We start from the raw sequence: 14,565 nt of genomic DNA on the forward strand, positions 1-14,565 counted from the left end.
ATCCCAGTTGTCATGCATTTCTGTAACTTTGGTCAGATAAAAAGTTCAAGTTGATGAGAGAAGTATTTGTGGTTTATGAGGGGATAAACTCATAAATTTGTTTCCTCTTAATAGAGATTATATATGTAAACTATTCCCACATGTTACAGGTAAGTGTTCAGACTACCATCTTCACAGGAGTCTACTATTTTTTGCCTTCCTTTTCTTTGGAAACCAACCAACCAACCACGAATTACTTATGTTTGGATGTTTTCATTCATGATCGTACTGGTACTGAGAAGAAAGAAGGACAAATATAAAGACTGTTGTGAACTTTATTGAATCTGATTAACTGTCTGGTTTGGGCTCAATTTAAATTTGTCAAGACTAAAAGTCCCCTGTCATCTTTTCCCTTCTCTACACACAAATGAGATCTTCACACAATTCAGAAACTGCTAGGTCCGAAGACAAATACCAGAGCTGCATGTCAGCTCCTTCACCAGCCAGCCAGCCCAGCCAGCTAACTCACAATCTCCCTTCCCCTGTCTCTCTGTCATTGCTCAGTTGTGCTTTCAACGTTGTCAAAACGCATTTTGACCGGCGTGAGGATCCAGCAGGCACTGGGTGCCCTTGCAAGGGTGTGGAAGTTGCTGCCTTCCAAGGGGCACGGGAGGAGGGAGCAGCAGCTCTGCTGGCACAGCAGACCCGGAGTGATGAGGGCAAAGGGAGGCAGGGGTGGCAGCAGTGGGGCTTGGCACCCTCTGGGGAACACACAGCTCCAAGCGCACATTCCCTGAACCTCTGATGTGCACGCAGGCAGCCTCATCCCAAGCTGGGAATGTGGCTGTGCTAGGCTGTTTTATCAAAAGGGCTGTTTTACCAAAATTTACCAATTTACCTATATGAACTATTAAAATCTGCACATGGTTTAAAGTAGGAGGGGTCAAACTCAATACTCCAAACAGCATTTATTATAAACTTCTGTGATTTTTCCTCTTTGAATGGCCATCTTAGAGTTTTCCCTTTACAAACTTAGTAGCTGTATGACTGTTTTCAAAATGGAATCGTACTGGCTAATTATTCAATTTATTTAATTACAATTTAATTCCCAACTTGTATGAATCACCAGAATCAGTCAGTAATGCACCTGCTGATGGAATAACCACTTTCATTTTGTTTTTTGCTTTTCAGCTATTTTTAATAAACTAATTTTTAAGAATGCCAACTCTGTTAGTAAAATCTCACTGAGCTTTTGAGCTTTGAAATCATTTCAACACACAACAATTCTCCCAATAATCTGAAAAACAACAGAAAGTCCCATTACGATCCAAAAGAATAAAAAGAACACTATACTTTGAAAAGAGTCACATTTTAGATTTCTTTTTCATACCCAGTTAACTTCATATACAGCTACAGTATAATGTGATAGTAAATTTATACCCCTCCATTGTCACCTGTTCAAAATGCATTGGAATATTCAGGGGTTTTTTTTCTATTTCTAAAGTCTCCATCAGAGCCTGTGTGAGAACTGGAATAAATAAGCAGCCACATTTTCCCATACTGGAAAAGTTCCAGAAGGGAAAGAGCTCTTGACAAAGCTAAAGGAGTTTTCAAGACACTTTCTATTTCCATACTCATTCTTTTGTATGCTAGGTTGCCTGCCATTATGTTTATGTAATTCTGACAGTGTTCTTAATGACACACTAACAGATTGTAAAACACGCTGCTGGCATTTACTTGTTTTTTATATTTTTAAAACAATGTCCTTCATGTAACAGTAGTTAAGCGCGGCAGAAGGACATCATTAGAGCCATGGTTAAACTGTAATTTACACCATTAGGAAGGCAGGAGCAATTTTTATTGCCTGGCAATTTTCTTGCTGAAATATTTGGACCATATGGCTCAATTTGTGTAATAACCTTAATTTCAGCACCCTTCAGGTCTGCCTCCATCTCCTACAGAATGGTAAAATGCGGTTTAGCAGAAAAGGCAACTGTCTATACTTAGAGAGTTGAGATTAATAACATGTCACGTCCTGTTTTTGGTGAAGGAATTCGAACAGCAGCCAGATGGTATCTCTACAAATAACTGTCAGGGGTCTTGATCTAATCAATACAATGTATTAATACATCTCCCTTCGCTGCTTCTCGAGGGGCTAGCGTGCAACATCTGGAAAGATTGGGGGGACCGCCAAGTAGAAAGCTGATCCTTTTCAGAATCAAACTGAGCCCAATTAATTTTTCATGTATACTTGATAACTGTTTCATAATGAGCTATGCGTCTTGACGGAGTTAGGGTTGGCGGCATGAGCGGCTTGTGCTTCCTATCCCCATTCAGTCCACTTGCAGAAACCAACCCATTAATCAAACTATCTGGCATAAAACTGAAATCTCAGCTCAGCAAGAGATCAATAACCATCCTTAAAAAAAACAACAGAAAACCAACCCAGAACCAGAGCAACAACAAAGACCCCACCACAGAAAAGGGTTTAGTGGGCAAAAGTATCCAGGCATGACATTAGTAATTACTTTAAGAAAAACCAAAACTCAGAGCCATACTCACCTGACAGGCACCTAAACCACAGAATTTAATATTAGCTTCCTGTCAAAAAGTAACATTTAAGTCCATTAAAAATACACTGCCATTCTGCTTTCTAGATACAGAGGCCATCTGGCCCCTATTCACCATAATTGCTATTACAGTCTCAAAAAATAATATTTATATAATGCTGTAAATTAACAGACAGACACCCATTCCCACTCCCAAAGAGCTTTCTGTTGATAATCTCATCTTTTAGCACCATGCAGATATTAGGGTCTTGCTCCCTAAAGAAAGAGGGGGCAAGATTATACATGCATTCCAGGGCTTTTTGTAGAGTCTGAAAAGAGGAGAGAGAGAGGTCACTTGGCAGGCAGAAAATGGGAAACTGCAACAAGCATAGGGGAGATGAGCTTGAATGAGGCTGTGAAGCTGAGTGATGGGAATGGATTCAAAAGGGAGCAGTAAAGAGAAAGGACAGGAGGTCAGCTGAGAATTCTAAACTTATCTTGCATAAGACACCCCACGGCTGTTTGATGAGAATGACTTTGGTGACTGTAGACCTGGATTAGATTCAAATGGAGTCCCCAGTGGTATGAGGCTCTATGTTATATTACCAATTCCCACGAGTCCTATGGCTTGCTATTGCTGCCTTTTTTTTCTTTTTTTTTTTTTTAAAAAAAAGGTAGGATTCTTTGTATATTAAAATTACCTTTTGCTTGCTAAAACTCCCTAAGAAATCTAAGCATGTGACATAACACTTCTCAGCCAACTTCAATAAAAGACCTTATCTGCAAAGGGAAGTGGGGCTGGAGGGTAGGATGGGGACTAGGGAGTGGCCTTTCTAATTATCAGCTGACGAATTCCTGTATCTGTAACTGCTGGGCATGACCCTGGGGATTTTAGGAAGCTGCCCTATGACTTCACCAACAAAGAATGTTATCTTGCAGTTGCCTGATACATCCACTTAAGAACATTGGTTAAATGTGAATTAAAATCTAGTCAAATCCAATTAAGCATTTTTAAACAGATATCTAATTTGAAAAACAGCTGTACATATTACCCAACAAATTTCTGCCTCCTCCTTCTTCATTTTTATTTTCTACTTATATAAGAAAAAGCATCTGTAGCTAACTAAAACATTGCTTTTGAAAGCCGATTTAGTGCGGTCACATAACTGGGCATAAAGGAAAGAATGTCCCCATATTATATCTTCCTAACAAATCACATTTAATAAATTGAAGCTTTTATGGGGGTTTCTGTTTTGTTTATTTGGTTTTTACAAATTAGAAAACATTCTGTCAGTGGTGTTTTCCTAGACTGTCTGGTTAGCTTGATCTTATTCCCACAACTGAAATGCAAATACAGAAAAAATCACAGAGAAAAGCATAAATATAAAAGATATATAAAAACATATATAGATAAACAGCATATGGAGCATTAATGCAATCTCATTTTAGTTATCAGCCTTTAGGCTTTGTCAGGTGATCACCTATTCTCTTATGGCTGCAGGTGCACACACAGTAAAGATTACCACTTCCAGAGTGCTGCCCACCACCATATTTCTGCCAAAGAGGACCATCTTTTAAACCTGTCAAACTGTATCATTCCATTGTGTGGGTCAAGAAAGCTGATTAATCAGTGTAAAATCAACTACCTTCTTTGACTGACACTTATCAGTAGTGGCACACAAGTGCACCACAGGAAAGCAATCTTGTGTGAACAACTGCAGCCCAAGGATGGTAAATGTCCATGCCTTAGATGCTTTGAACACTTCATGGTCTGTAGAGGACATTCATGCTCTTAAATAGGTTAGGTGTCTGAAGTCAGACATTATAAATAGCTCTCAAAAGACCTAGTTCTACATGTGTTTCACTCATCAAAGAAAGACTACACAATGGATGAAAAATGGACCTTGCACAAGGAAAAGCCCAAGGATAAAACACACCAGATTTTTCCAAATAGGTGACTAATTAATTTGTAGAAGAAATTACCTATTGATCCAGGCACTCTGGCCTAGTCAATCTAGAGTCTGATTAGGTGTGGTCACACATAACTGTATCAGTGTTTTTACTTCTATCTGGTCAAAACATTTTTTGAAAGACAAAATTATGTTAGCTTCATATAGCACACTGAATTAGGGAGAAAACATGAAAGAAAAAAAGAAGTGAAATCAACTTCTTTGCTGTAACCTTCACTAATTCAAACCACCGGTTGCCAGACAAGATAATAAGACCTCACAGAAACCAGACAAACCTTTCCATCCTAACTCACAAGGATTCCTTCCTTCCTGGCAGAGTTCCAGCAGGGTCTAAAGCTAGGTTTCTGTGGCTGCCGGAAACATCCAGGAGACAGTGAAGTGGCCTTGTTTATGGCAAGGATGGTATAAATAGAAGAGCTGAAGCCTCTTTTTCTCACCATTCCCCTCCAGTTCTATTACCACAGTACTTTAAAATCATCACAGTTGTGCAACAATCCATTTCATCCTTTCTGCTCTAATTAGGCAATTCTACATGTCTGTCTTGATAGGTGGGACTTACTGAAGCACTTAATCAGTTTCTGGAGGGGCATCATAGTGCCAATCCAAATGCTTATTTAAACAGAGCTGTACTGCCAAATCCAGCATATTCTGCAGCAGCATGGAAACAACAGAATCTGTGAGACACAGATTGCCTCACACACTTTTTTTAAGCAGCCTTCAGTGTGAAGGAGCACTTGTCCTGTATTCATCCCATGTAAGCTTAACAGGTCTAGAGATTAAAACATGGAAAGCATTTTACATTACCAGGCTTTCCTGGCAAATAAAACGATTAGAGCAATTCCAGCACAAGACCTTCCTGAAACTGTGCTAACAAGGCTTTGAATCTTAAAAACTGCATTTAAGTCAAACGATTCATTTGCAAACCCATCACATATAGCACACACGTAGTAGGTGGGGATCATTTCATTGAAATTAGAAAGCAAATGTCTCTATACATGAGAGGTCACCAGTTGTTGTACATTAAAATCTTTTCACTGTTAGGCATAATTAAAATACTCTAACAGTGGTTTCAGTAATTTAAACATTGCAGTATTGTTGTAATATTTTTCTAGGCTTCAGGAGTTCACAATTGTTTGGTCCAATCAAATCGGGGAACACTGGAGAAGTTATCACCCATCAAGGTAATTACTTTCAAGTTGAAATAATTACTCCATCAATGTTAATGGTCTTTCAACTTCAATAAAGCACTCACCTGCCGATAATCACAGCTAACCTCTTGCTCTCATGCAATTCCCTCTCTATTTAGCAGGTTATATTACAGCCGTTAGAGTGGTCACTTGTCCTGAACAGCTGCTGAATTTCACTTTGGTCGTCTGTGAACCATAAAAAAATTAGTCATCTGTGTATGATTTCCCCTAACCCATAAGCCCTTGCAGAGCTAAGGAGATGATCTTTTGGCTGCATTAGGGCACTGCTGAGCAGCCATCTTGTTTCTGGTGGTGGCCACTTTCCACTGCCTAACTGCAGCACAGTAGCCTAATTAACTTTTGCCCTCCACTGCCATTTACAGCTTTCACTCATTGCTAAGTAGTACATCTTCTGAATTTATGGCATGTGCAGGGATTCCTCCACTTACACTCATCCTCTTTTCTTAGGGTGTACTCCATTTCCCAGGCATCTGCAATAGGCATGTATAAAAAAGTTTCACTGGTTCCTCTCCTTATCATATTTTTTTCTTACTCTTGTGGTTACAATCTTCATTACTTCTATGAGAAAGCTGCCATGTACAGCACTGCATACGGCATTACTGAATAGTCTGTACAAGGAAGTTAATAACTATGTGGTATCTCATCTTTAATGCTGCCAAATGTTCACAGGTCTATATGAGGAAACTGGAGTGAAGGTCTATACAGGAATGCATTATGTATTTTTAAATGTAATTAATAGAAAGAAACTAACTCTGGATGCCTGATTCCAGATATCTGTAAAATCCTACACAGAAGACATGAATAGATGGCAGTACTGGCCACTCAAAAATATTTCTGATATATTATTTTTGATATGGACTTTTTCAACAACTCCTTTCAATTATACTTAAATTTCTGACTCAGTTTATTTGATATGTAAATCCTGTCTGCTTATAACAACACAATCATGTTAGCCAAAGCCTCATCCTCCTACCAAAGTCTTTATTACTGCTATTCTGCAATATGTCTACAGATTTCCCTGTCACAGCACCTGCCAAGAGAAGCTTGGCCAGTGCAGTTATATACCATCTCCCTGAATAATGCAAGGGGAGCCAATATGTGTTCTCAACTGTTAGCACAGCTGCATCCAAACCAGAGGCTTTGCTGGGGCAGTGATAGCAGCTAAGAGACGTGTTCATTTTTTTCAGGCCAAGCTGGCATGGTTATGCCAAAAAAACCCCTTTACGGATAAGCTTGGCCTGAGAGTCTCACATTGCAAAACACATTGTGAGAAGACCTGTGCACAGGTGCAGGATTTCCCAGGAATAAGCCTTATAATGCTTATACCTATCTCTTGCATCCTCTAACAAGCACATTGCACTTTGATCTACACTTGGCTGAGGTTAATTTAACACACTGAGACCTTGATTCTACATAATAATAATAATAATTGGGGAGCACTGTGCATAGCAGGCGGTTTTCCTTCTTAACCCTCACCTCTGGATGCTTTTCTTTCTTCTAGTGTTTTCTAACAGCTACATAGTTTTTATGGTTTTTTATTCATCTTCCTGGCTTTGAATTCTCCTGCTCCCAATAAATAACCAAACACTTGATGTAATTGTCATGGGAAAAATAGCCATTACACACCCACAAAATGTCTATGAAGGAATGTCCAAGCCTACCCACAGTTCCACCTCACTGCAACATTTGGAATACAGCAGTTAAAGAGCTGTGATGCTTAGATGGTATTTGGCAGGCACTCATTGGCTTTATAATGAAATCAGCTCTGGGTTCTGTGTTCACAAGCTTAAGTCCTAAGTTCACAAGAGTGAGAAGCTTGCTTTGACAGATTTATGCAGATTTCTGTAAATGAGAACCTGCTGCCAATCCATTCCTCTATAAACACATCTCTCTCATGTTAATGCTGTCAAGACACTAAAATGATTCCCGCTTCAAGGGGTTAAAATGAACTGCAAAGACACTGTAGGAGAGACTTGTGCTGCTGTAACCAGTCTTGACTTGACTTTGCTCTGCAAATAAACCAGAATGTCAGTTTAACTCGCTGTCACCTAACATCTGTCACTACACTCCTGGCCAAACAAGCTAAGGAAATGGGTGACACTGCTCTTTAACTGTGAAGCATCAAAATGGCTCACGTGTATGTCACTTGTTTCTAACAGTGCAGGACACCCTCCTTTCATTTCAGGGGTAGCAGTTTTTGCTCTGAGAACTGAGTTCTCATTTTTATTTCCACAGGCAGTGTAAAATTTCAAGGGGTCAGTGATAATCTTAAGGTACCAGCCAGCCATACCTTTGACATATTAACTCAAATACATATTATTGGGGAGTAAATAGCTGAATTTGGGGAAGGTATAGTGGATAAGTCTGTTAAATTGTTTTAAAACCCAGAAGATGCTTCTCATTTAGCTCTGGAATGAATGGAAATGAATCTGTCATATACGAACAGTCTGCAGGGACATTAGCAAAAGCTTAATTTGTATCCTGCAGTGTCACAAGGATTGTATTTCTCCACTAACTTTTGGTCAAGCTTTATGTCCTGGAGCAGGCAACCAGGGTGCAACTGAAAAGTGCAAGGGTGGGATCAGCCACCGTGATTCTAGCACTGCTTTTTTTCCTGGAATAATCTAATGGGATAAGAATGGAGTCTAACAGATTAAGTAAAGGACCAAACTCATTGCTTTCTTAATACTTTAAGTCTTACTTGTAACATGGAAGCTTGTGAGAGAGAATGACTAATGGCATATCCCACGAGGGAGCTCCAATAGAGATGCTTTAGGAGATTAAATGATTTAGCCTAGTACCCATGAAGGCTATATTTTAAAGGGGCAGAAGTTTAATCATTGGAATACTAGTTCCTCCAATAAAATTACATTTTAATTAAAGTATCTCATTCACAAAGTTAAAGTTAAGGGTATATCAGCAATTTCATGATAAAATTCTATTTTTAAGCATTTATAACTTTGATAGTTGATGTCCAGGTTTTTGCCTGCTGGGATAATTGACCTAACCTCCTGCAGATATCTTTGATAACAGGACTCCATGCACTTTATGTCAATATCTTTGATTCAAAACTTTAGTTGTTCTGCTATATTCAGAAGAGGTAGGATTCAAATCTCAGACCCTTGTTATAAATCAGCAACAATTTTACTCAGTTAATGCAGCTGCAACAGCTTAAAGTGAGTGCAGCTGATGGGGGAGATGGAGGATGTGCAAAAATATTTTCCCCCAAAGGGTAGTATAATATTTTAAATAAAAATGGGTAGCAAATACCATAATTGACCCATGTTCAAGACAAAGGACAGTAGAAAAATCATGCAAACCAGCTTTGCTGCAATACTAGTAGAACAGCTATACATATGCTGCCAGAATGTCATTTTGATTCAGGATTGTGTTTGGGGAAAATAAAAGATTTTGGAGCCAGGAAAATACTAATTCAGTAAATAATAGCTTGTTAATCTAAAAGGCTTTTAACTGATGCTGTTAAAGAAACACACTGTAGCAACATTATTTAAAATACCATTTTGGTAGGTTTTATTGCCCACAGTACAACCATCTTGGACATTTTCTGTTGTTGTTGGCATGCTTAGAAGACATTGCAATGCATGACCAACCAGGTCAGCTCTGATGCCCAGCAAAACATTGCATGCTGCTGAAGCAGAGTAGTAGGAGAAGCCTTGTTTTCTCACTAGTGTTAAAATCTTAGGTGCACATCACAATTATGATGGTAATTTTTCTTAAAATAAGGTAAGGGAGCTAAGTACCAAAATGCCACTGAACTTTATAATCCCAATCTACTTTTTTTAAGCCTGGCACATTGTGCAATGTGAATGCAACTACTTCAGAAGGCAAAACTGTATATTATTTCTATGACTCAGTTCAGGATCTGTTCTCCTTTTCAGAAAAAAATATATTTCAAACTTAATCCAGTTAGGAAGCTAGACACAAAACTGCTCTGAAACCCTATGATCAAGGGTATGTAAGATTACAAAGCTGGAAATTTCTACCGTGTCAGGTAGAGATTTGTCTGAGGAAGTTACTCAAAGGTTACTACAGGGTATTCCAGGGAAAGCTTTTTTGGATCCTACTTGAATTGTCAACCACATACTTCAAAATTGGGAGAATAAAGAATTCAGGGGATTTCTGGTGTTAGTCAATACTAACATGGACTACAAAGATAATTTAGGGAAAATTCTAGGTTTATGAACTTGACATGACGCTGCTGAGGAAATCAAAGTTTATTACAATCCCCTTAAACTTTTAAAATTTATTTTCAGAAGACAACCAAGTACACCAGCTGTCCTAATATACCACAGTTCTGTCCAACTCTCTATAAGCTGTCTTGCTATAGAAAGACTAGAATATATAGGGGGGAGGAGCAGTGGTAAATGCACAAAACACAACCATTTCTGCCACTGTTAACACAATGTTGTTGGTCACAAAACAATGCCCTTTCCAAAATCTTTCCCTTCACATACTGAATAGAAACAGGAAAAGAAAGGGAAGAGAAAGACAGATCAGCAGTGCAAAGTAACATTCTAATATAAGTATGTGAGTTGGAAATAGAAGTGGAACTGCTTTTATTACTGATGAATTATGAGTTGAACATGCAAATTGGTTGCATATATGAACTATGTAATTACTAATTAATTCATTCACTTTATTATTCCAACTGAAATAAAAAACAGAATTCTATAGAAGGAGGAGTAATATTGCTGTTCTTTGTGCAGATCCTGTGAAACTATTTTGTCAGTCGGACAAAAATTTCAGGAACATATTTTCAGAGCAAAGCTGGCAAATGCATGTGTTTAATTCCTCCAGACAAGACACATCCATGCTTTTGAGTAATCTACTTGCCTCTGCCAGAAATCCAATATTAACATGAAATGTTTCAGTCTGCATTGGGCCAAACACAAAACTTAAACCAACAAAACAACAGGTAATTGGAAACCCCACTTTTCTAACCAGTATTAAGGGAGATTTTAATATGCAACAGAGATCAAAGCAGAGTAAAAACATCTTAAAACTGGTTTTGTGGTCCAGTTCTTACCATTACAGTGAATGCTGTGACAGCTGGGGTGCTAAATGTCGGGTCACTGTGTTTTTCTTGATAGACCACTCGGTACAGAGATATGACACCATTGGGGGAGACCGGCTGGGTCCAGTTCAACCGCACCGAGTAAGCGCTTGTGGCTTGTGCCCAAGGGGCTCCCATGCCCCAAGGGGAAGCCTCCAGAGTCTGGGTTGAAGCCCACAGGCTGTCCACAGACCCCACGGAATTCTGACATCTGGCACGGTACTCATAGAGAGTGAAAGGCTGGAGAGCATCGGATGCATCAATGAATTCCAAAGCTCCTTCAGTCCAGATGAACAAAAGCAGCTCTTCTTGACTGCCTACAGGACGTCTGGAATTAAATCAAAAGCAGTGTGTTTAAAATAGAAAATAGCTTTAGCAGTTCCATAGTAATTGATCTTAAAGTTCCAAGTTCAACTTGTATCTCAGAAAAATACAGAAATTATTTCTGTACCTTACACACACACAAGGAACTGACTATCTATCTTTGCATCTTAAAAGCATTTCCCTGAACTTTTCTTAGGTGCTGAGTAGGGAAGAAGAGAGTTTTGAGGTAATCAATTATTCTCCTTTATCTAGAAGAATACTATAAAACATGGCAAACAAGCGTGCTGTCACAGTCCAAGGCAGCAGAGTAGCAACACAACAGCATGTTGTACTCCTAGGATAGATCACACCACAAATGAGACTTTCAGAACTTAGAGCATGAAATTTTAAATCTATCTGTAGTTGCTGAGCAATGACTTGAATTGCAATATGGGTGCAAGTTTTCAGCATTTCTGAAAATCAATCTGTTTACAGAGGTACTCACCTCAGAATCCCTCATTTATGGAAAACTTGTAAACAGTTTACTGGAGAAAAAGGTTACCTAGTAAATAAGGGATAAATATTCTATCATGCCCTCAAAACTAAAGCTGTGCACTTTCAAAATCTGATTTGCTCACACTAAATACCCCATTTTTTCTTGTGAATTGAATAAGTAATCCCTTGTGCATGAACTTAGCTGAATTTGCAGCTCCACCACCAAACTCATTAAAATATCACACATAGTGTTTTCTGTAATAAACAACATATTATTTCAAACACTGTTTTTGTTTAAAAACGCAAACCCAAGCTATATGAAGAGAATTCACTTTATTGGTTTTTGGCCCAATGGGTTTTTCTTTTTGCACATATGTACATATATGCATATATATATATATATGTATACATAAACACTTATGTGTATATATATGTACGTATGTATATATAGCATTGCTATTGGAGATATGCTTGCCTTGGAACAGTGGTATTCTGAGTACCAGAGATTACAAATGATCCTCAGTCCCTTTGTAATACAGCCCCTTCTTCTATATAATTTACAACAGTTTTAATAAGCTGAGTACTCATCTTCAAAACAGAGTTATCAAATCAATTCTTTCAACTTGGCATAAAAATGTTTGTGTGAAATTAAGTTGGTTACATTTAAACACTGTGATAAATCTCAGTGATGGCTGGGCTGTACTGCACATGAATTTAAGTATTTCCCCTACTCTTCGCAGGAACCTTGGCTTTTGCAGAACATAAAAGCATTTTCACCCTCCAAGCCAACAACAAAAACCCAAATTACATTATCTGCCACTTTTATTGCAAGTAGGGCAAATTTGCAGAAGTAAAATTGGTTTGTCTGGCTACTGGGTGTCATCATGACTAAACACACACACAGAAGCTGAAGAACATTTCTTTGGCAAGAGAAAATCTGTGTTTCAAAGAATGGATTTTATCTTGTTAGGTCAAACCATGAATTAATACAAAAATAAAAAAGCATTGATTTTTTGAAGCTGATAATTTTAGCTGCTTGTAATAATATATTTCCAGGCATTAACATGCAAATATGAAGAACATAATGAATGCAAGTGTGTACACAGCTGTTTATTCATCCTTTGTGTATATGCATATATAAGGCAGGAATGAAGACATTTTCTCATACAAAACTAAATGAGTTTTGCTAAATTTTAAGATAAGCAGATTATATGGACACTGTTTAGTTTACAAGGGTTAAAGTGTGATTTTTTTTTTAAAGAAGAGTTTTGAGGTACAATATCTCTATCATAGTGAAATAGGCAAATTGTAAGGTATGTTGATACTGAAGGTTTGTTGGCTGAAGCAGGCAAAGACTGGCAGATAGAAGAAGTGGGAAAGATTCCCTACAAATTCTCAGTCTCTCTATAAAAGTCAAGGTCCAAAATTTCCCATTGTCTCCAAAATTCTGGCAACGATTTTTAATACAATTGCCCGTGCTCTATTTTAATGGCAATTTAAGCCTCCTGCAGAACTTTCCCTCGGATGCTGTTCATTGATGTAATGCAAGACGTATAATTTTGAAAGGTGAATCATTACTATGTCTTTCTTCTGCACCTAAAAATATAGTTGTTTCTCTGTGTACCAAAAACACGTCTAAAAAAATCTCTGTAAATAAGGGACAACAGAGTACATTTTAATGTAAGAAAGTCACATTTAATGTGTCTTGCTGACCAAACAGTATAGGACTCAAATGAATACATAAATTTATGTTTTATAAATATTCTAAACTCTGTGATAAACAGTTTTTTTCACACTGAATGATCAAATATGCCACCAACTGTAAGCTGATTCACAGGCAAAGCTGTACAATGTAGCCTGGTTAAGTATTTAGATCTTATTACTGCTGAATATTTAATGAATGAAACTTATGGTTAGGTAAATGGTTCCATCTGTAGTGCTAAAAACCAGAATATCTTCATGTATGAATAAACTTTGAACAGAAGTGGTTGAACAATCTGTAATCATTTCAATCGTTTTAAGATTTAAGATTCAGCTGCTCATTTAACTGGAAGTATTTCTTGTGTACAATGAACTGCAAAGGAGAATAACATTTCCAAGAGCTGGAAGCTGTCTCTTAATCTGCATAGTCTGATTTGCTGCTTACATTCATTTTGAAGATGTTCAGATAGTTATTTTTATAAGGGCAAATTCTCCCTGCCCAGTGCCAATCTGAGGCAGATGACATAAGAAGGAGGATGTAATCTCCTTTGTGACAGATAACTCCAGAGCTGTGCTGCAGCAGCGCCGACTGCAGCGCTCACCCCTCGGCTTCCCTGTGTGCGCTGCGATGGTGAATCCCTGAGGTCTTGAGGGTCAAACCAGAATTATTCCTCACATGTTTACCTTTCACCATACAACTAAATTACATATTTTAGCAGTGCCTGCTGCTTTCCTTACCAGAGTTGTAGAGTTATTTTTAGGAACACTGAGAAGCCTTGGGGTAAAACTCAAACAATCAGGGAATCACGCTGTCAAATGTGGGGGAACAATGCAATATTAGCAATGCTCCCCCTCTGCAGCTTCACAATTGTTTAATTAAACAAAGAAACCTCACTTACATTTGTATTCAACAAACCTATACTAATGTAGCTTTCATGATTTGGGGTATTTTTTTTTAAAACATGATTTCTGATTAAAAAAAAAAAAAAGAACAGAAGGAATTTGAAGTTACTGCATGTAATATACTAGTTTAGATTGGATATTAGATCTATTACAGGTATAAATAAAAGCCTTCAGGAATTCTTGTATTCAATGACATGACCATCCATAGGGATTCCTACATTAAACCATCCAGTAACATATGTTCCTTGGAAGCTGTCTTGGGTACAACTCATGGTTAAGGGTATACGGTTAAGCAATGAATTAATCATAAAAAGTCAGTCTGGAAGCCTCTCCACTGCAAGTCACGACAGCCACTGAGACATGTCTTCTGTCTTAAATTGCCT

At 38.1% G+C, this 14,565-nt stretch overlaps 1 protein-coding gene across 1 annotated transcript in view; it reads right to left on the reverse strand.

Annotated features, from left to right (window-relative positions):
- Positions 1-14,565, reverse strand: part of USH2A (usherin) — a 369,679-nt gene that overhangs the window by 41,835 nt on the left and 313,279 nt on the right. Inside the window, exon 60 of the mRNA XM_058835000.1 lies at positions 10,754-11,108. Within this exon, the coding sequence (XP_058690983.1) occupies positions 10,754-11,108 (355 nt within the window). The remainder of the gene's footprint in view (positions 1-10,753; positions 11,109-14,565) is intronic.

This window comes from Poecile atricapillus, chromosome 3 (genome assembly GCF_030490865.1).
Source record: "Poecile atricapillus isolate bPoeAtr1 chromosome 3, bPoeAtr1.hap1, whole genome shotgun sequence".
Classification (NCBI taxonomy): domain Eukaryota; kingdom Metazoa; phylum Chordata; class Aves; order Passeriformes; family Paridae; genus Poecile; species Poecile atricapillus.